This window comes from Aspergillus bombycis (assembly GCF_001792695.1).
Source record: "Aspergillus bombycis strain NRRL26010 chromosome Unknown contig00126, whole genome shotgun sequence".
Taxonomy (NCBI): Eukaryota; Fungi; Ascomycota; class Eurotiomycetes; order Eurotiales; family Aspergillaceae; genus Aspergillus; species Aspergillus bombycis.
Genome location: NW_019170128.1, coordinates 81,731 through 94,695, shown reverse-complemented (window position 1 = coordinate 94,695; position 12,965 = coordinate 81,731). Strand labels below are relative to the sequence as shown.

General features: G+C 49.3%; 3 protein-coding genes across 3 annotated transcripts; all 3 read right to left on the bottom strand.

The window, feature by feature from the left end:
* Positions 1–391: 391 nt before the first annotated feature.
* On the bottom strand, positions 392–5,557 carry ABOM_010346 (1,4-alpha-glucan branching enzyme GLC3; the record flags this gene model as incomplete). Its single annotated transcript, XM_022537474.1, has 13 exons — positions 392–418; positions 482–1,112; positions 1,174–1,509; positions 1,561–2,252; positions 2,317–2,429; positions 2,485–2,584; positions 2,682–2,806; positions 2,863–3,075; positions 3,473–4,168; positions 4,246–4,447; positions 4,503–4,541; positions 4,601–5,316; positions 5,536–5,557. 13 exons carry the CDS (start codon positions 5,555–5,557, stop codon positions 392–394), a joined length of 3,912 nt encoding a protein of 1,303 aa, XP_022384663.1.
* Positions 5,558–6,452: 895 nt separating this feature from the next.
* On the bottom strand, positions 6,453–7,340 carry ABOM_010345 (uncharacterized protein; the record flags this gene model as incomplete). The annotated part of the gene is made up of 1 exon (XM_022537473.1): positions 6,453–7,340. The coding sequence occupies one exon, from the start codon at positions 7,338–7,340 to the stop codon at positions 6,453–6,455; it is 888 nt and encodes a 295-aa protein (XP_022384661.1).
* Positions 7,341–9,783: 2,443 nt separating this feature from the next.
* ABOM_010344 (alpha-1,2-mannosidase family protein) lies at positions 9,784–12,336 on the bottom strand (the record flags this gene model as incomplete). Its single annotated transcript, XM_022537472.1, has 5 exons — positions 9,784–10,240; positions 10,326–11,092; positions 11,159–11,592; positions 11,647–12,188; positions 12,251–12,336. The coding sequence occupies 5 exons, from the start codon at positions 12,334–12,336 to the stop codon at positions 9,784–9,786; spliced, it is 2,286 nt and encodes a 761-aa protein (XP_022384662.1).
* Positions 12,337–12,965: the final 629 nt, after the last annotated feature.

Sequence of the window (12,965 nt, the reverse complement as noted above, 5' to 3'; positions counted from 1 at the left end):
TGGTGGAATTTTGTGAAGTAAGATTGGATTGCCTGGTTTTCTACATATCGATGCTTGTTGCTTGGTGACTACCAAACAAGAAACTATACTTGAGAGTTGATATTGAATTGGGGGAGGAGGGGAGGGGGGGGGGGGGTGAAGCTTGTGGAACTGGAATGCCTAGTATGTATGCAATGGTGATGATCCCTAGGTTTTATAGCTTAGTTGTCTCTAAATAATTTTCTAATTGGGCGAAGATTGATGCCTCGAAGAGGACTATATAATGACTAAAGTCTAAAACTAGATAAGTAAATTATAGTCGAGGATTATGAAGCTGAAAATAAAATAAACAACAGTCGGTGGGGAGTATAGCTTAGTGTTAAGGGCGTGCTTGCAGTATGACACGAGGCATCTACAGTGTTTCCTCTAAGGCCAAGACCTGTTACAAGCTATTAGCAGGGCTCTTTGGGAACTCTGGTGTCATGTATAGGATGGGCCTTACTAGTGCGGTCCTGGTGGGGATGTAGACTTGGAGGAAGTTGCTCCGGCCATTCCACGATAAATCAGTGGTAAAGAACCGTGTCTCCTTAAGATTGCGGTTTAGACCACCGAATGCAGAGTCATCAGTGTCGAGAATGATACGGTACGTGCCTGCTTGCTCAACGCCAACACGGTAGTCGGTGAAGCTGTTGGTTGGGTGGAAGTTGAAAATCCAAAGAAGACCTGCCCGCTCAAAGACGAGGACCTTATCGGCCTCGTTCTTCAGGCTGATATATGCCTGGGGCGAATGGAGCCATCCGTATTTTTCTTCTGTCAATTGCATAGCACGGTCGAATTCATTGAGGAATCTATACCGAAGAAGGTGGTCCTCGGTCAGATTTAGCTGGCGTCGTGCGTACCAGAAGGAGTTATTGTTTCCTTCTCGGGGGAAGTCGAGCCATTCCGGGTGTCCGAACTCATTACCTTCGAAGTTGAGGTAGCCCTCACCCCCAAGACCATGCGTGACTAGTCGGATCATCTTGTGCAAGGCCATGCCTCGTTCAATGATGGGGGTGAACTCTGTCAGCACGGACATGTGTGTGTACATTTCTTTATCGCAGAGCCACATCATGAGGGTTTTATCGCCGACAAGCCTTACCAGGGAGTTAGTTAAACGACAATCAGATAGAATATATGGTGGATTTGTGAGCTTACGCTTGATCGTGGCTTTCTGCGTATGCAATCGTCTTCTCGCCATGGCGTCTGTTTGTCAACGTGAAGGACAGGTTTCCTATGTCCCACTCGTCGTCCTCCTTCTCTTTCAAGAGTTTGATATACATGTCTGGGACGGCCATGGCGAGGCGGTAGTCAAAGCCGACTCCGCCGAGAGAATGTGGCAAACAGAGCGCCGGCATCCCAGAGACATCTTCCGCTACTGTGATACAGTTGGGATAGATGTTATGGAGCATTTCGTTAGCAAGAGTCAGATACATCACACCTTCTTCATCGACAGAAGAGCCAAAATACTCATGGTACCCTCCGGAAAAGCCTCTGTGTGTTTCAATTAGACGAATAGTAACACTGAAAAGATTGGCTACTTACGTTCCAATTCCGTGATGGGTGTAAAGCATACTTGTGACTCCATCGAAGCGGAAACCATCAAATCCATACTCTTCCATCCAAAAGCGCAAGTTACTCAGAAGGAAGCGCAGAACCTCATGATTACCGTAGTTAAACAAACGACTATCCCACAACTCATGTCGACCCTTATCACCACCGTGGAAGTATAGGTGGTCTGTGCCGTCGAACATGTTCAACCCATCGAGCACGTTCTTCGACGCATGGCTGTGGACGACATCGAGGAGCACCACTAGGCCCATGCTGTGGGCTTTATCGACGAGCTCCTTTAGGTCTTCAGGTGTACCATAGCGGCTGCTCGCTGCGAAAAAGTTATTGATTTGGTACCCGAAGCTGGCGTAGTAAGCGTGCTCCATGATGGCCATTAGTTGAATTGCATTGTACCCCAGATATTTAATCCGAGGGAGCATGTTGGAAGTGAACTCTTTGTAGGTTGCAACCTTAGTTTCTGGTGATGAAATCCCCACATGTGCCTCATAAATTCGGAGACTCTCCGGCCTCTTAGGGCGGGGATGCTGGAACTTATATTGTTTTTCGGCTGGAGGATTCCAGAAGACCGACTCATATGTAGGTGATACACTGAGATCTTGCACCACACGCTTGATCCATGCTGGAATCCGATAGATTCGCTCTCCACTGGGGGTTACCATTGAAATCTGGACAACCGTAAGTGTTACGAAACGTATTGACAACTGTTAAGGTGAACAATGGGATCGATACTTTGATCTTACTATCATGGGGAATAGCTGGGGCCCCGCTAATTGCTGGCACCGTAACCTCCCAGACACCAAAGTCATTCTTTGTCATTGGGTGGGCCGTCACATCCCAATTGTCTGCTAGTTTCAGTACTGCTTCCTCAGATAGCTTTCTCCATGCAATCAAACATACTGAATTCACCAACCAGTTGCGCTTGCACAGCATTTGGAGCCCATTCTCTGTACACAATGTCACCATTGGATTGAACGTTGAGGCCAAACGTCTCGTAGCCCTACAGAGTGGACGAAGTAATAATTAGCAGGGGTAAACTTCACAGTCAATTGACCTCCTGCCAGAACGAGGGCTTCATAAGAGTATTTGATTCCCACCTTGCTGAACGTTTCAAGACCCCCTTCTGTCTCATTGATGGTCTTCACCCAGCCTTCAACGAAACTGAACCTTTGCTTCAAAGCATCCCGAAAAGGGTCCAGCCAAGGGTCCAGCTGTATGACACCTGGATATATTCAGCATAAAGTGGAATTGCACAATGTGTCGTTTGAAGTGGCCAACCTGTGCCGTCCAGCGGGGAGCTATCCGCAGCTTGGGAGGAACCCATTCCGGCAGCTGGCAGGAACTGATAAGGCTCAATCAGGTACAGAACCTTGTTACTGAGATCCAACGAAGCAAATTGAGATAGTTTGAACCTAACACTACCACCAGGAATTGCAGGCAGAAAAAGTAGGCAATGGTTGGGGAGAATGCAGAAGGGGAAGAGAAAGAAACCTGGTTTCCTGATGCGGGGGTTACTTGTTGAGAGGCCAAAGCTCCCGTGTTCTCCCCATGTGACATCACCCTACCCTTGACTTTTGTTTGCTTATCATTCATTTGTTCCTCGTGCATTTCGCAATACTATACGTCTCTCTTCAATTATTTTGTCGATTACAAGCGAGATATTAGTCTTCTATGATATACACAAGGATTATCGTATCCTCGAATCTATCCCTGAGATTGCAAGGAATCAGTGTATTAAGTCTACTCATGACAAGATAGGATGCTGATAGCTGACTCTATCTTGACAAACCCACTATATAATTAAAACAAATCGAGAATCAAATGGTAATATATACATGCGTCATGGTCTAGTGATGGCCATGGCGCCGATGATGATGATGGCCAGCACGAGGAGGGCCTGTGGGTGCTGGCTTGTCATTTCCGAACGGACAGCCACCAACCTCACCGGTAGACTGTTCAGAGGGTTGCTGCGAAGATTGCTGGGAAGGCTGCTCAGTGGCCGCAGGAGGAGCTGGTGTGCTAGTGGACGTCTGTTGCTCGGCCGCGGTGGAGGTCGCCTCAACAACCGATGTCGGCTTAGAGGACGCCACAACCGCCCGGACCTTCGCTGTTGAGCCTTTGTTGGCCATCAAAGCACTGTAAGGAGTCGCTCCAGGGTAGAAGGAGGTGGGGATGGTCGGGATTGGAATGGAGGCTGTAATACCGAAGTCGGTCTTGAGATCGGCAGCCATTGTTGCCGCCGAATAGCCAGATGGGGCGCTGGAGACTGTGGTCGTGGTCGCCTCATAAGCAACGTGGTTAGAGCCTGATTTGAGACAAAATCCAGCACCATAAGCGTTGCGGCAAGAGTACCATTGACGCTGCCTGGAGCTGTCCTCGGTCCACATGGCAAAGTCAATGGTGATATCGTAGCAAGGGGCGCCGTCGGGGCAAACAATCTTGATAGGTCCTCTTGCAGCACCATTCTCCTCAGTTCCCTTCCAGTTTCTGAGAGTGACGTTGCTCAGTTCCACACCATTTCCCCCCTGAGAGCTCATACTGGCCCAATAGCTGTCAATATCGAACGAGTAGGCATTTCCATGGCCTGAGAAATGCAAGGTGCAGGGTTAGTATTTTGTCAATGGATTCCATTAACTGGCTTATATCGATGCTTGTGCTTACCGATGAAGTTCTCAAACAGCAGATTAGTCGCGGAGCCACTACCGCCGTTGCTCTTGATGAACATCATGTTGTTGGAGTTCCAGGTGTAGATGTTCCGGTAAGTGATATCACTGATATCGGTATCCTTTCCAAGAGAGCCCATACCACATCCGCCGCTCCAGTTGCAGTAGATATTCTCAACCAAGATGTTCTTAGAAGGGCTCTGCAGATGCGTTAGACAGTCATTGGGATAAGGGTACGCTGTGATGGAAACATACCTTGACTGTGACACACTCATCCTTGTTCGTTACCTCGATCTATTACATGTAAGCTACCGAGGAACGCGACACTCAAACATCGGCAATTTGCTACTCACGTCATGAATCCAGACGTTCGTTGACCAAACGTCAACACCATCCAAGCCACCGTGGTTACCACCACGAATTGCCATGTTATATACTTCACCGTTGGTGCAAGTATCCAGGGAAAAGTGGAAAGCAGGGGCATCGACAAGGATGAAGTCATGAACCGAGAAATCTGTAACATCATAGAGTCGCAAAAGACGAGGCCCGCTCCATTTGTTATCCTTGTGGTACTCATAGCCCAAGCCCTGCATGGCACCCGACGATGTGCTGCTGAAGAGCTCAAAATCACTGGAATGTTCAATAAAGATCATGTTTCCACCGTCTGTGCCGGTACGGTGGATGGTTCCATCAATCTGCAGTGCCCATGCCTTACCGCCACTCAATCTGGCCCAAGTTGATAATGCATAATCTCCCGACGGCACATAAACCAAACCGCCAGATTTGCAGTCGGTGAACGCAGATGCCAGAGGGGGCCCAAGATCGGTGGTCTTATCAGCTTTAGCTCCATAATCGAGGACATTGCAAGTCTTCGTGGCGGCTTTAGTCGAAGACGATGTTAATGGTCCCACAGATCCAGAAAGGCTGGCCACCGCAAGGGTAGGTACCAGACTCACGAGAGAAAACAACGACAATGTATTGATCCGCATCTTGCTGAGCGGGAACTGGAGAAAAAAAAGGTGAGCGTGAGGAGGCAGCAAGAAGGATGGTAGCGCATGAGCGAGAAGAGCTCTTAAGTAGAGTTAGATCCTGTATCTCAACCTGAAACAACTTCCTTAAGACATGGAGCCAGCATCTAATAACCCTAGTTTCAAACAGCCGCTGGCTAGTACTATCTATGCACTCCCAGGGCTGAGCGATAATCTGTCAAATCGGCCTAGACTTCTAGAACCAAACGCTGGGTTGAATCAAATAGATTAGTCGGCGCTCCAGGAGCAACAATGCATACCAATCTCTAATAAGAGAACCATGACATGCTTCGGACGATTGAACCAAGCACGAGCATCCGTCCCGTGTTTCGTCGTCCCGGATCTACAAATTGAGCTCAACAAGATGTCCACAGAGCTCAACAGGCCTGTCCGGTCCTTAACGCACAAACCTTCATCCTCCATGGAACCTTCGATGCTTCTATCCGTTGGGGCGGAATAGCTCTCCAAAGAAGTGGACCCGAACGAGAGATGAAACGCTCTAAAAAAATGCCGTTTCCGGAGAATAGCCGGCACCGAAGGAAGAGCCCTTTACTCCAACATTGAGAATTGGGAGATAAGCAACTCCAATTGAAGTTAAAGGGGCGAGAATAAATGAAGGTTTGGAGTAAAATTAATTACCCTCTGACTAGGGTAGATCTAGTCAAGGGCTGCCGGGATCTGCGACGAACAGGATCAGTTGACCTTCTATGCTTAGTCTAAGCTATATTCACATTAAGTGTTGGAGGCTCCACGCACTCATTTATGCCTACCCAGATCCGGGTTCGGCCCTACGTGATGTTTTCCGAGTCACCTGCTGCTGCTTCTCCTCGGGCTGAAGCATGGGTATATTCCGCTTCAGCTAAGGTTGTGTCTAAAATAAGATCGTTCAAAAAGGGGCAGGAAAAATGTATGCATCTGAATTAAATTTGTATTCTCGGAAAGCCCCCCAATATGTGCAACGAAACAGATGTCTATCTGGACTCAGTCATACAGCAAATCGATAACATTTGATATCCTCACGCTAGTCATTGTCGGCATGCCGACTGTACGGGATTCCCAAGAGACTTAGCCTAGTATGGGACCGTGAACACATTCGGTCTCTGACTGGACACATCATTGAAGTCAGCATGGATTATTAATTCTATCAATGAATACAAGAAACTGACTGACTCACTATTTACAGGCTGGCGCCAAGAGTAGCGACAACACTGCCCACGGAAGTGCCCAGAGCAGGCAGACCGAGACCAGTGAGAAGGCCTGCAACATCAGGGGAGAGCTTGATGAGAAGGAAAGAGCCATCCTGGGCGACGACAGTGAGGAGGTTCTTGACGGGCTCGCCGAGGTCCTTAAGAAGGTCACCGACGTTACCGGCGGTCTTGATGATCTGGCCAACGGAGGTACCGACTCCAGGGAGGCCGAGTGCGGCGAGGAGAGATGCGACAGAGGGGCTGAGCTGGATGAGGAGACGCTTGGAATCGGTGCCGGTGACCTCGAGGACATCTTGCACCTTGGGAGCAACGTCCTGAACAAGCTGGCCATCGGCGGAGCGCTTCAGGTTCTCACCAAGGGTGGCGACAATGTTGCCAACGGGAATACCGACGCCAGGAAGACCGACACCAGAGAGAAGGCCAGCGACGTCAGAAGACAGCTTGATCAAAAGAGCGCTACCGTCCTTGCTGACGACAGTCAGAAGGCCGTCGACAGCTGGGCCAAGGTCCTTGATCAGGTCGCCGACCGAAGCAGCCGTCTTGACAATCTCACCGACAGAGACGCCAACACCAGGAAGGCCGAGACCGGAGAGGAGGCCAGCAACACGGGGGCTAAGCTCAATGAGGAGCTTCTTCGCGTTAGGGCCGGTGACGGTGAGAACCTGGTTCACACCATGGCCAGCATCCTGAACAATGTGGCCGCTGGCACCAGAAGAGGGGGCTGGGGATGCTGCGGGAATAGCATAGGTGGTGGATGTAGCCTCCTTGAGGATACTGACATCAGAGAGACCGCCAGCAGGGGCAGCCATGGCCGAAGAGGCCAAAGCAGCGATGACAGTGATAAGGGAAGCCTTCATTGTGATGAGATTTCTGAAAGAAAATTGAAATGAACGACAGGGTATATTGATATCGGGTATAGCCGTTAATGAATGACGGAAGTTGGAGAGCGAGAGAACGAACGAGTGTTGTGCTGCTGGTCGAGAAAGGAAGCCAATAAAGCTGGAGCTATCTAAGCCTTATATACTGCAGCTGCTCGGGATCATCTCTTTGTTACGGTCCTTTCAGAGAGCAGCTGGACATACTGATCAGCTAGCTGGCGGGTCAGCCATTCGATTAGGGTCTTGCGTTATTGCTCAGGAGAGTAAAGCATCATTGCAAGCTTGATGGAGACAAAGGACTACCAGGATGTGGGTACTGCATATGAAAACAGGATACAGGTTCTCCAATGCAACCTCATTCCTTCACGCCTGTGCGGCTCTGTACATCATTACTATCGCTATGCTCCGTATACTAACTGCGAATCTAGGCGTCCGACTGATCTACGTGCAGTTCCCACAATGAAGCTCGAACAACCCGTACAGTACCATATTTTGAGAAGAGGCCCAACGTTACAATCGCCAATTCTCGCCATAGACGCTAGATAGGATAATACTGCAATAAGACCGCAATCATTGCTTGTTCGGGGAGGGCCGGATCCGCTGATCTACATGTAATAGACTTTCAGACATCATGCTTCCACGCCTTCACGCATTCTCCCCAGTTCCCTGTTAGCTACCACAGTGATCTGCATCTTAATCTTACCAGATAACAGGCACCAGGCACCTTTTCGATCACATGCGCTGCCAGATGCTGAATGGTTCTCTGTACGCTGATTTGGTATCCACTTTGGCCTTACCTGATTGAGGGGGTAGACTATTGGTGAGAGAAGATGATGAACACGAGCTCGTCCGCCGCGATAAACTTAATTGCGATATATTCGGAATCGACCTTTCCCTACCTAGTATATGCACGGCATACAAGGTCTAGAAGGTAGAAGACATACTTCGCACGTTGTACCCGACCATCCGGGTAGTCGGCTTGCCCAGACCTATGGAGCTTAACCCTGACGATCTTCCATGTAGCGAAGGTGGTCAAGTTGATTTGTCGTTTAGCCTTACTCTACGAGTATGGAAGTACCGGATACGCTATTGAAGCTTACATCCACAGTTCTCTGCATATGTATCGGTTCTTAGATTGTGAGTAATCTATTGATTCACGAGCTATTATACTTTGCACCGGTCGACTATGAGTTCAGCTGATGAACGAGATCTTGGACTTGGCGGTGATGCAGGTGGTTCAAGTCATCGCATAACACCATTGAGTAACGCCATTGCATAATATCTGCGCTCTACCCCTGGTTCCTCGCAGCGGATATGACATCTAGGGCCCGATAGGAAACACTCCACTTCTCTTGGATGGCAATTACTGCGTATCCTTAGCGCCGGTAAACCGGATAACCAGAAAATGAGATCATAATTCCGCGGGCTCCGTCCGCTCCGAGGGCTGCCGGACACGAGCTCTACCACAGCATAGCAAGGGCCGAGGATCTTGCATATGGAGATCCTGGTGACAAGCTTTTCCTTTTTCTTTTTCTTTCATGACCCATGTTTCATGCAAAAGGATTTAATCCTGAGCATGTAAATTCTCCGACGCTTTTGCGGAAGAATAAGAAAAGGAGTACATGTAAAAAACATCAGGCTAACTGACTTACGACGACGCCCCTAGAAGGAACGACCTGATCATCTCGTCATAATTTACTCAGTCCCGCAACGTAATTCCACAGAGGAATTCCCCGAAATCCAGCACGCAAAACTATGCATACTACTGTGTAGTTGTTGGGGCCGTTTCAGTTGATGATCAACAAGCTTAATAAGTTCGTTGCCGATCAACTCCATCAGGGCTCGCGAATGAACAACGACAGCCAAGACTGGACGGGGTTTGTCGTGACTATTGTCTCTGCTATTGGTAACTATTATGGATAAGGCAAAAGGAGAGCGGCTTCACTCGTCACTAGTACTCGCTGCCGTTCGACGGCTTTCCGTATGCGGGATTTGTCGCGACGTTCCGAATGGAAAAAGGAGTGCCCTAACTACCGGCGCTATGGTGGTGGATCCGCCGCTATTTCGGGGATCGCTTTCTGTTTCCTTGCCGCCCAACGGGTTTATCAAAACGCTCATGATAGTATCCATGGATGTCAAATGAAGACTTTCGTCGCGCTAGCTAATACCACCGTAGGAACTATTACGTTTAGCAACCCTTGAGGTACTCAGAGTATATGGAGTTTGTTCAGGTCCAGGGCCTGTGAAATGGTCTACACCGGCTAACCCGTCATCTCCTAGTCTAATGAGCTCTCCAATGGAGTATCTTTCCAACCGATAATTCTATGATGGCGGAATATAGCCATAGCTCTGCTGGGTATTTGTGAATCTGAATATGTACAAAGAATATGCCATAGGCGAAAACTGTGCATGTTGATCAACTTCAGGAAGCAGGACTGGGCGGCAACTCGCCTGTGAACCAGTCGCTCGCAGTCTCGCCAAGTTCGAATTCAAGGGTTCCTCCCTGGGCGAATATATCATCCCATGTGAGCCAGTTCTTCTTCCAATCCTTTCCGTTCAACCGAAGTTTCTGCACATAGATTTGACTATCGCCGTTCCCGTCGCCGCCGGTCGCGGCAATGCTTAGTTTCTTTCCGTCCCCAAGCTCAATAGTCAAGGACTCGAACCACGGAGAATGAACCAAAAAGGTCGTTTGCCCTGTGATGGGATACAGACCAATCATATTCCATAAAAGCCAGGTCTGCATGGCACCGGCATCACTGTTACCAGGGAGACCTTTAACTCCAGCGCCATAATAGGTTTTTGCGATGTTGCGCGATCGGGAAACTGATAGATCCTGTCGATTGATATAGTGGTACAGATACGGGATATTGAACATCCTAATGCGACCATCAGCGACACTATTTACGCCGAAATGGAGCCACCAACGAAAGCCAAGGCTGATAGAAGGACAAGAAGACTTACGGTTCGTTGGTGGGATCGAACATAATGCCACTAGAGCCACTGGCCCCCTCGGTGAACATGGTGTTCAAGCGCTCTAGGACAGTCTGGGCCCCGCCCATCATCTCGATCATCTGCTCCATGTCGTGAACACTTGCCCAAGAATACGCCCAGGAGTTGGCCTCGTAGTACGGGTCTCCCCAGTAACCACTGTCCTTCAGCGGATCCGTTTCGATGAAGCCAGTGGTGTCACGTGGAACCACGAAGCCGGAAAATCCCAACGAGGTCTGGTTCGAATTCCAATGATTTCTCCAATTCCTTGACCGGTTCAGGTATTTGTCTGCGTCTTCAAGATTCTCAAGACCGGATGCTACTTGATAGAGGCCGAAGTCGTTACAAGAGTACTCAACTGCCCGGGTGACGGCACGGGTGTATTTCGGTGTGATAAACCCGAGACTCAGCCAGTCTGGCAGTGCACCTCGTCCCTCTTTGGTTGACGAATCTGGCGCCATAGAGTCGACCGGGTCGTTTGGCGGAGCCACTTCAGCATCTTTTACCATTGCCCGGTACCCGTCTTCCCAGTTAACTGCTCCACGGACCCCTTTCACATAAGCATCGGCAAGGATATTGTCGGCATTGGAACCACCTTGTGTTCTTCCGTTGTAGTTCGACGAGCGAGCGTCCGGGAGATAGCCTTCAAACCGCCAGATGTCAATTAAAGAGCGAATTTGTTCTTCATATGCCGCGGGCTGCAGGACTTGCATGAGAGCAGTAGAGCAACGGAAAAGGTCCTGAAACTTTATTAGTCACGAGGGAACTCGTGTCTTTGTGGGTGAGGCTTCCGCAATCACACGTACCCAGTAAGTGAAAATGTCTTGATAGTATGGCTCAGAAGATACCCAGCCAGGGTTCTCCCCGGTCTGGTTGGTTGGGATCAGATGCATGAAGTAGAGGGATGTGTACAACAAAGTGAGGCTTGTATCATTCGTGTTCGTGGTCGTCACTTTAGACAAGACCTTGGAGCTCCATTCAGTCTGGGTGTCGCGAACAACAGATGTGAATTTTGTTCCTTCCGGGATTTCGTCATGGACATTTTGGCATGCTTTCTCCGTGGACAGCCACGAGATGCCGACGCGCGACGTGACTACAGTCTGCTGGAAGGTGAACACACCTCCAACACGTGTTGTACTCGAGGATGAAGATGCAAATCCGGTGGTCTGCTCGACACTCCCTTCCGCATCGCTTCCAGTGTATGTTGTGTTACGAACTGGAGCAGCATCAAAATAACCACCTACAAGAACGTCAGTCTTGGTTCATCATTGAGGTCTAAATACGAAAAACTCACAGAAATAGATCGACCAATCTGGTGAACGATTCCAGCCGTTATCATACACACCCTGACCTTCATAATGTCCATCGGGAAAGATGGTGATGTTTCCACCTCGATACCCTTGTCCAAGTCCTTGTCCTCGAAACGAGGGAAGGACGTGTGAAACATCGACCAAGACATTCCCTGTCGATCCTTTGGGAAACGTATACTGATACACCCCTGCATGAGCCGATGCGCTCAACTCGACGATAGTCCCCTCAGACGTCTGCGCCTTGTAGTAGCCCACAGATGCCTCATCAGTGCCTGCCCGGGCGACAGTCTTATTCGATAGGGGATGACTTATGTTTCCGATTAAGGGCAGCTGGGAAACTGTCCCGTACTTGGGCGCTCCCCCGGTACCTTGTTCATGCATCATGCTGAAGCCGGAGAATGCACCATTGGGAAGGTAGCCCGAATAGGCATCTGTGCCTGAGATGAACAGATCGGGGCCCAGCTTTACCATACCAAAAGGTCGAGCGACACCGGGGAAGTTATTGCCCCCATTTTCTGTGCCCAAGCTTCATGAGATTAGAAGCCGGTTGGTATAAGATCTGCGCAAGATTCGAGCCTTGATACTTACAAGAGATTTACGTGGGATGTTAAATCAGCAGACAGGACCAGTGGCTGTAACAGTGTCAGCGCCAGAAAGGCGCCCAACAATGCCATGGTCACGAATGTTCCTAGAAGGATGCCCGTTAGAGTCGCCAGTCTTCCTATCTTCTTTGATGGTATCTCGGGAGCTGTCCTACAAGGAGCGGAACACAATTCAATCACACGTAGCTTGCATCAAGAAGCACCTCTGGCTGTAATCAAATCCAATTTATTCTTTAAAAATGAAAAATCACGCCTCTGCGGGGTGTTACACAGCCATTCCCTAAGGTACGAGGAAGTGACGAGGGGAAGGTGCGAGGCCACTGATGGCAAAGGACAGTCGCACATGCCCTCATCACAGGCAATCTCATGGCTGTGGGTGTTGTCCAATACATGGGTGTGAAAGCATTGTGGGTTCGGGAAAATGCAAGGATGGAAGTGTATTGAAAGGAGATGGAGCATGCCCGATCGTTTAGCGTCAAAAGGGGGGGGGGGGGGGGGGGCCCTAAAAATTGGGATAGTTGGATATACAAGGAAGTCATTGCCCCGCCAGTATCTATTGATAGAGAACGGCAGTCTTGATCATTACTAGCAACCCATGGATACAGAATAGGAGGGCACATTCTTGCCCCTGAATCAGCCCTACCGGAATGTCCCCTTTGCCTGTTGGCAAACAAATCTTTTTTAAAAAAAAGAAACAAAAC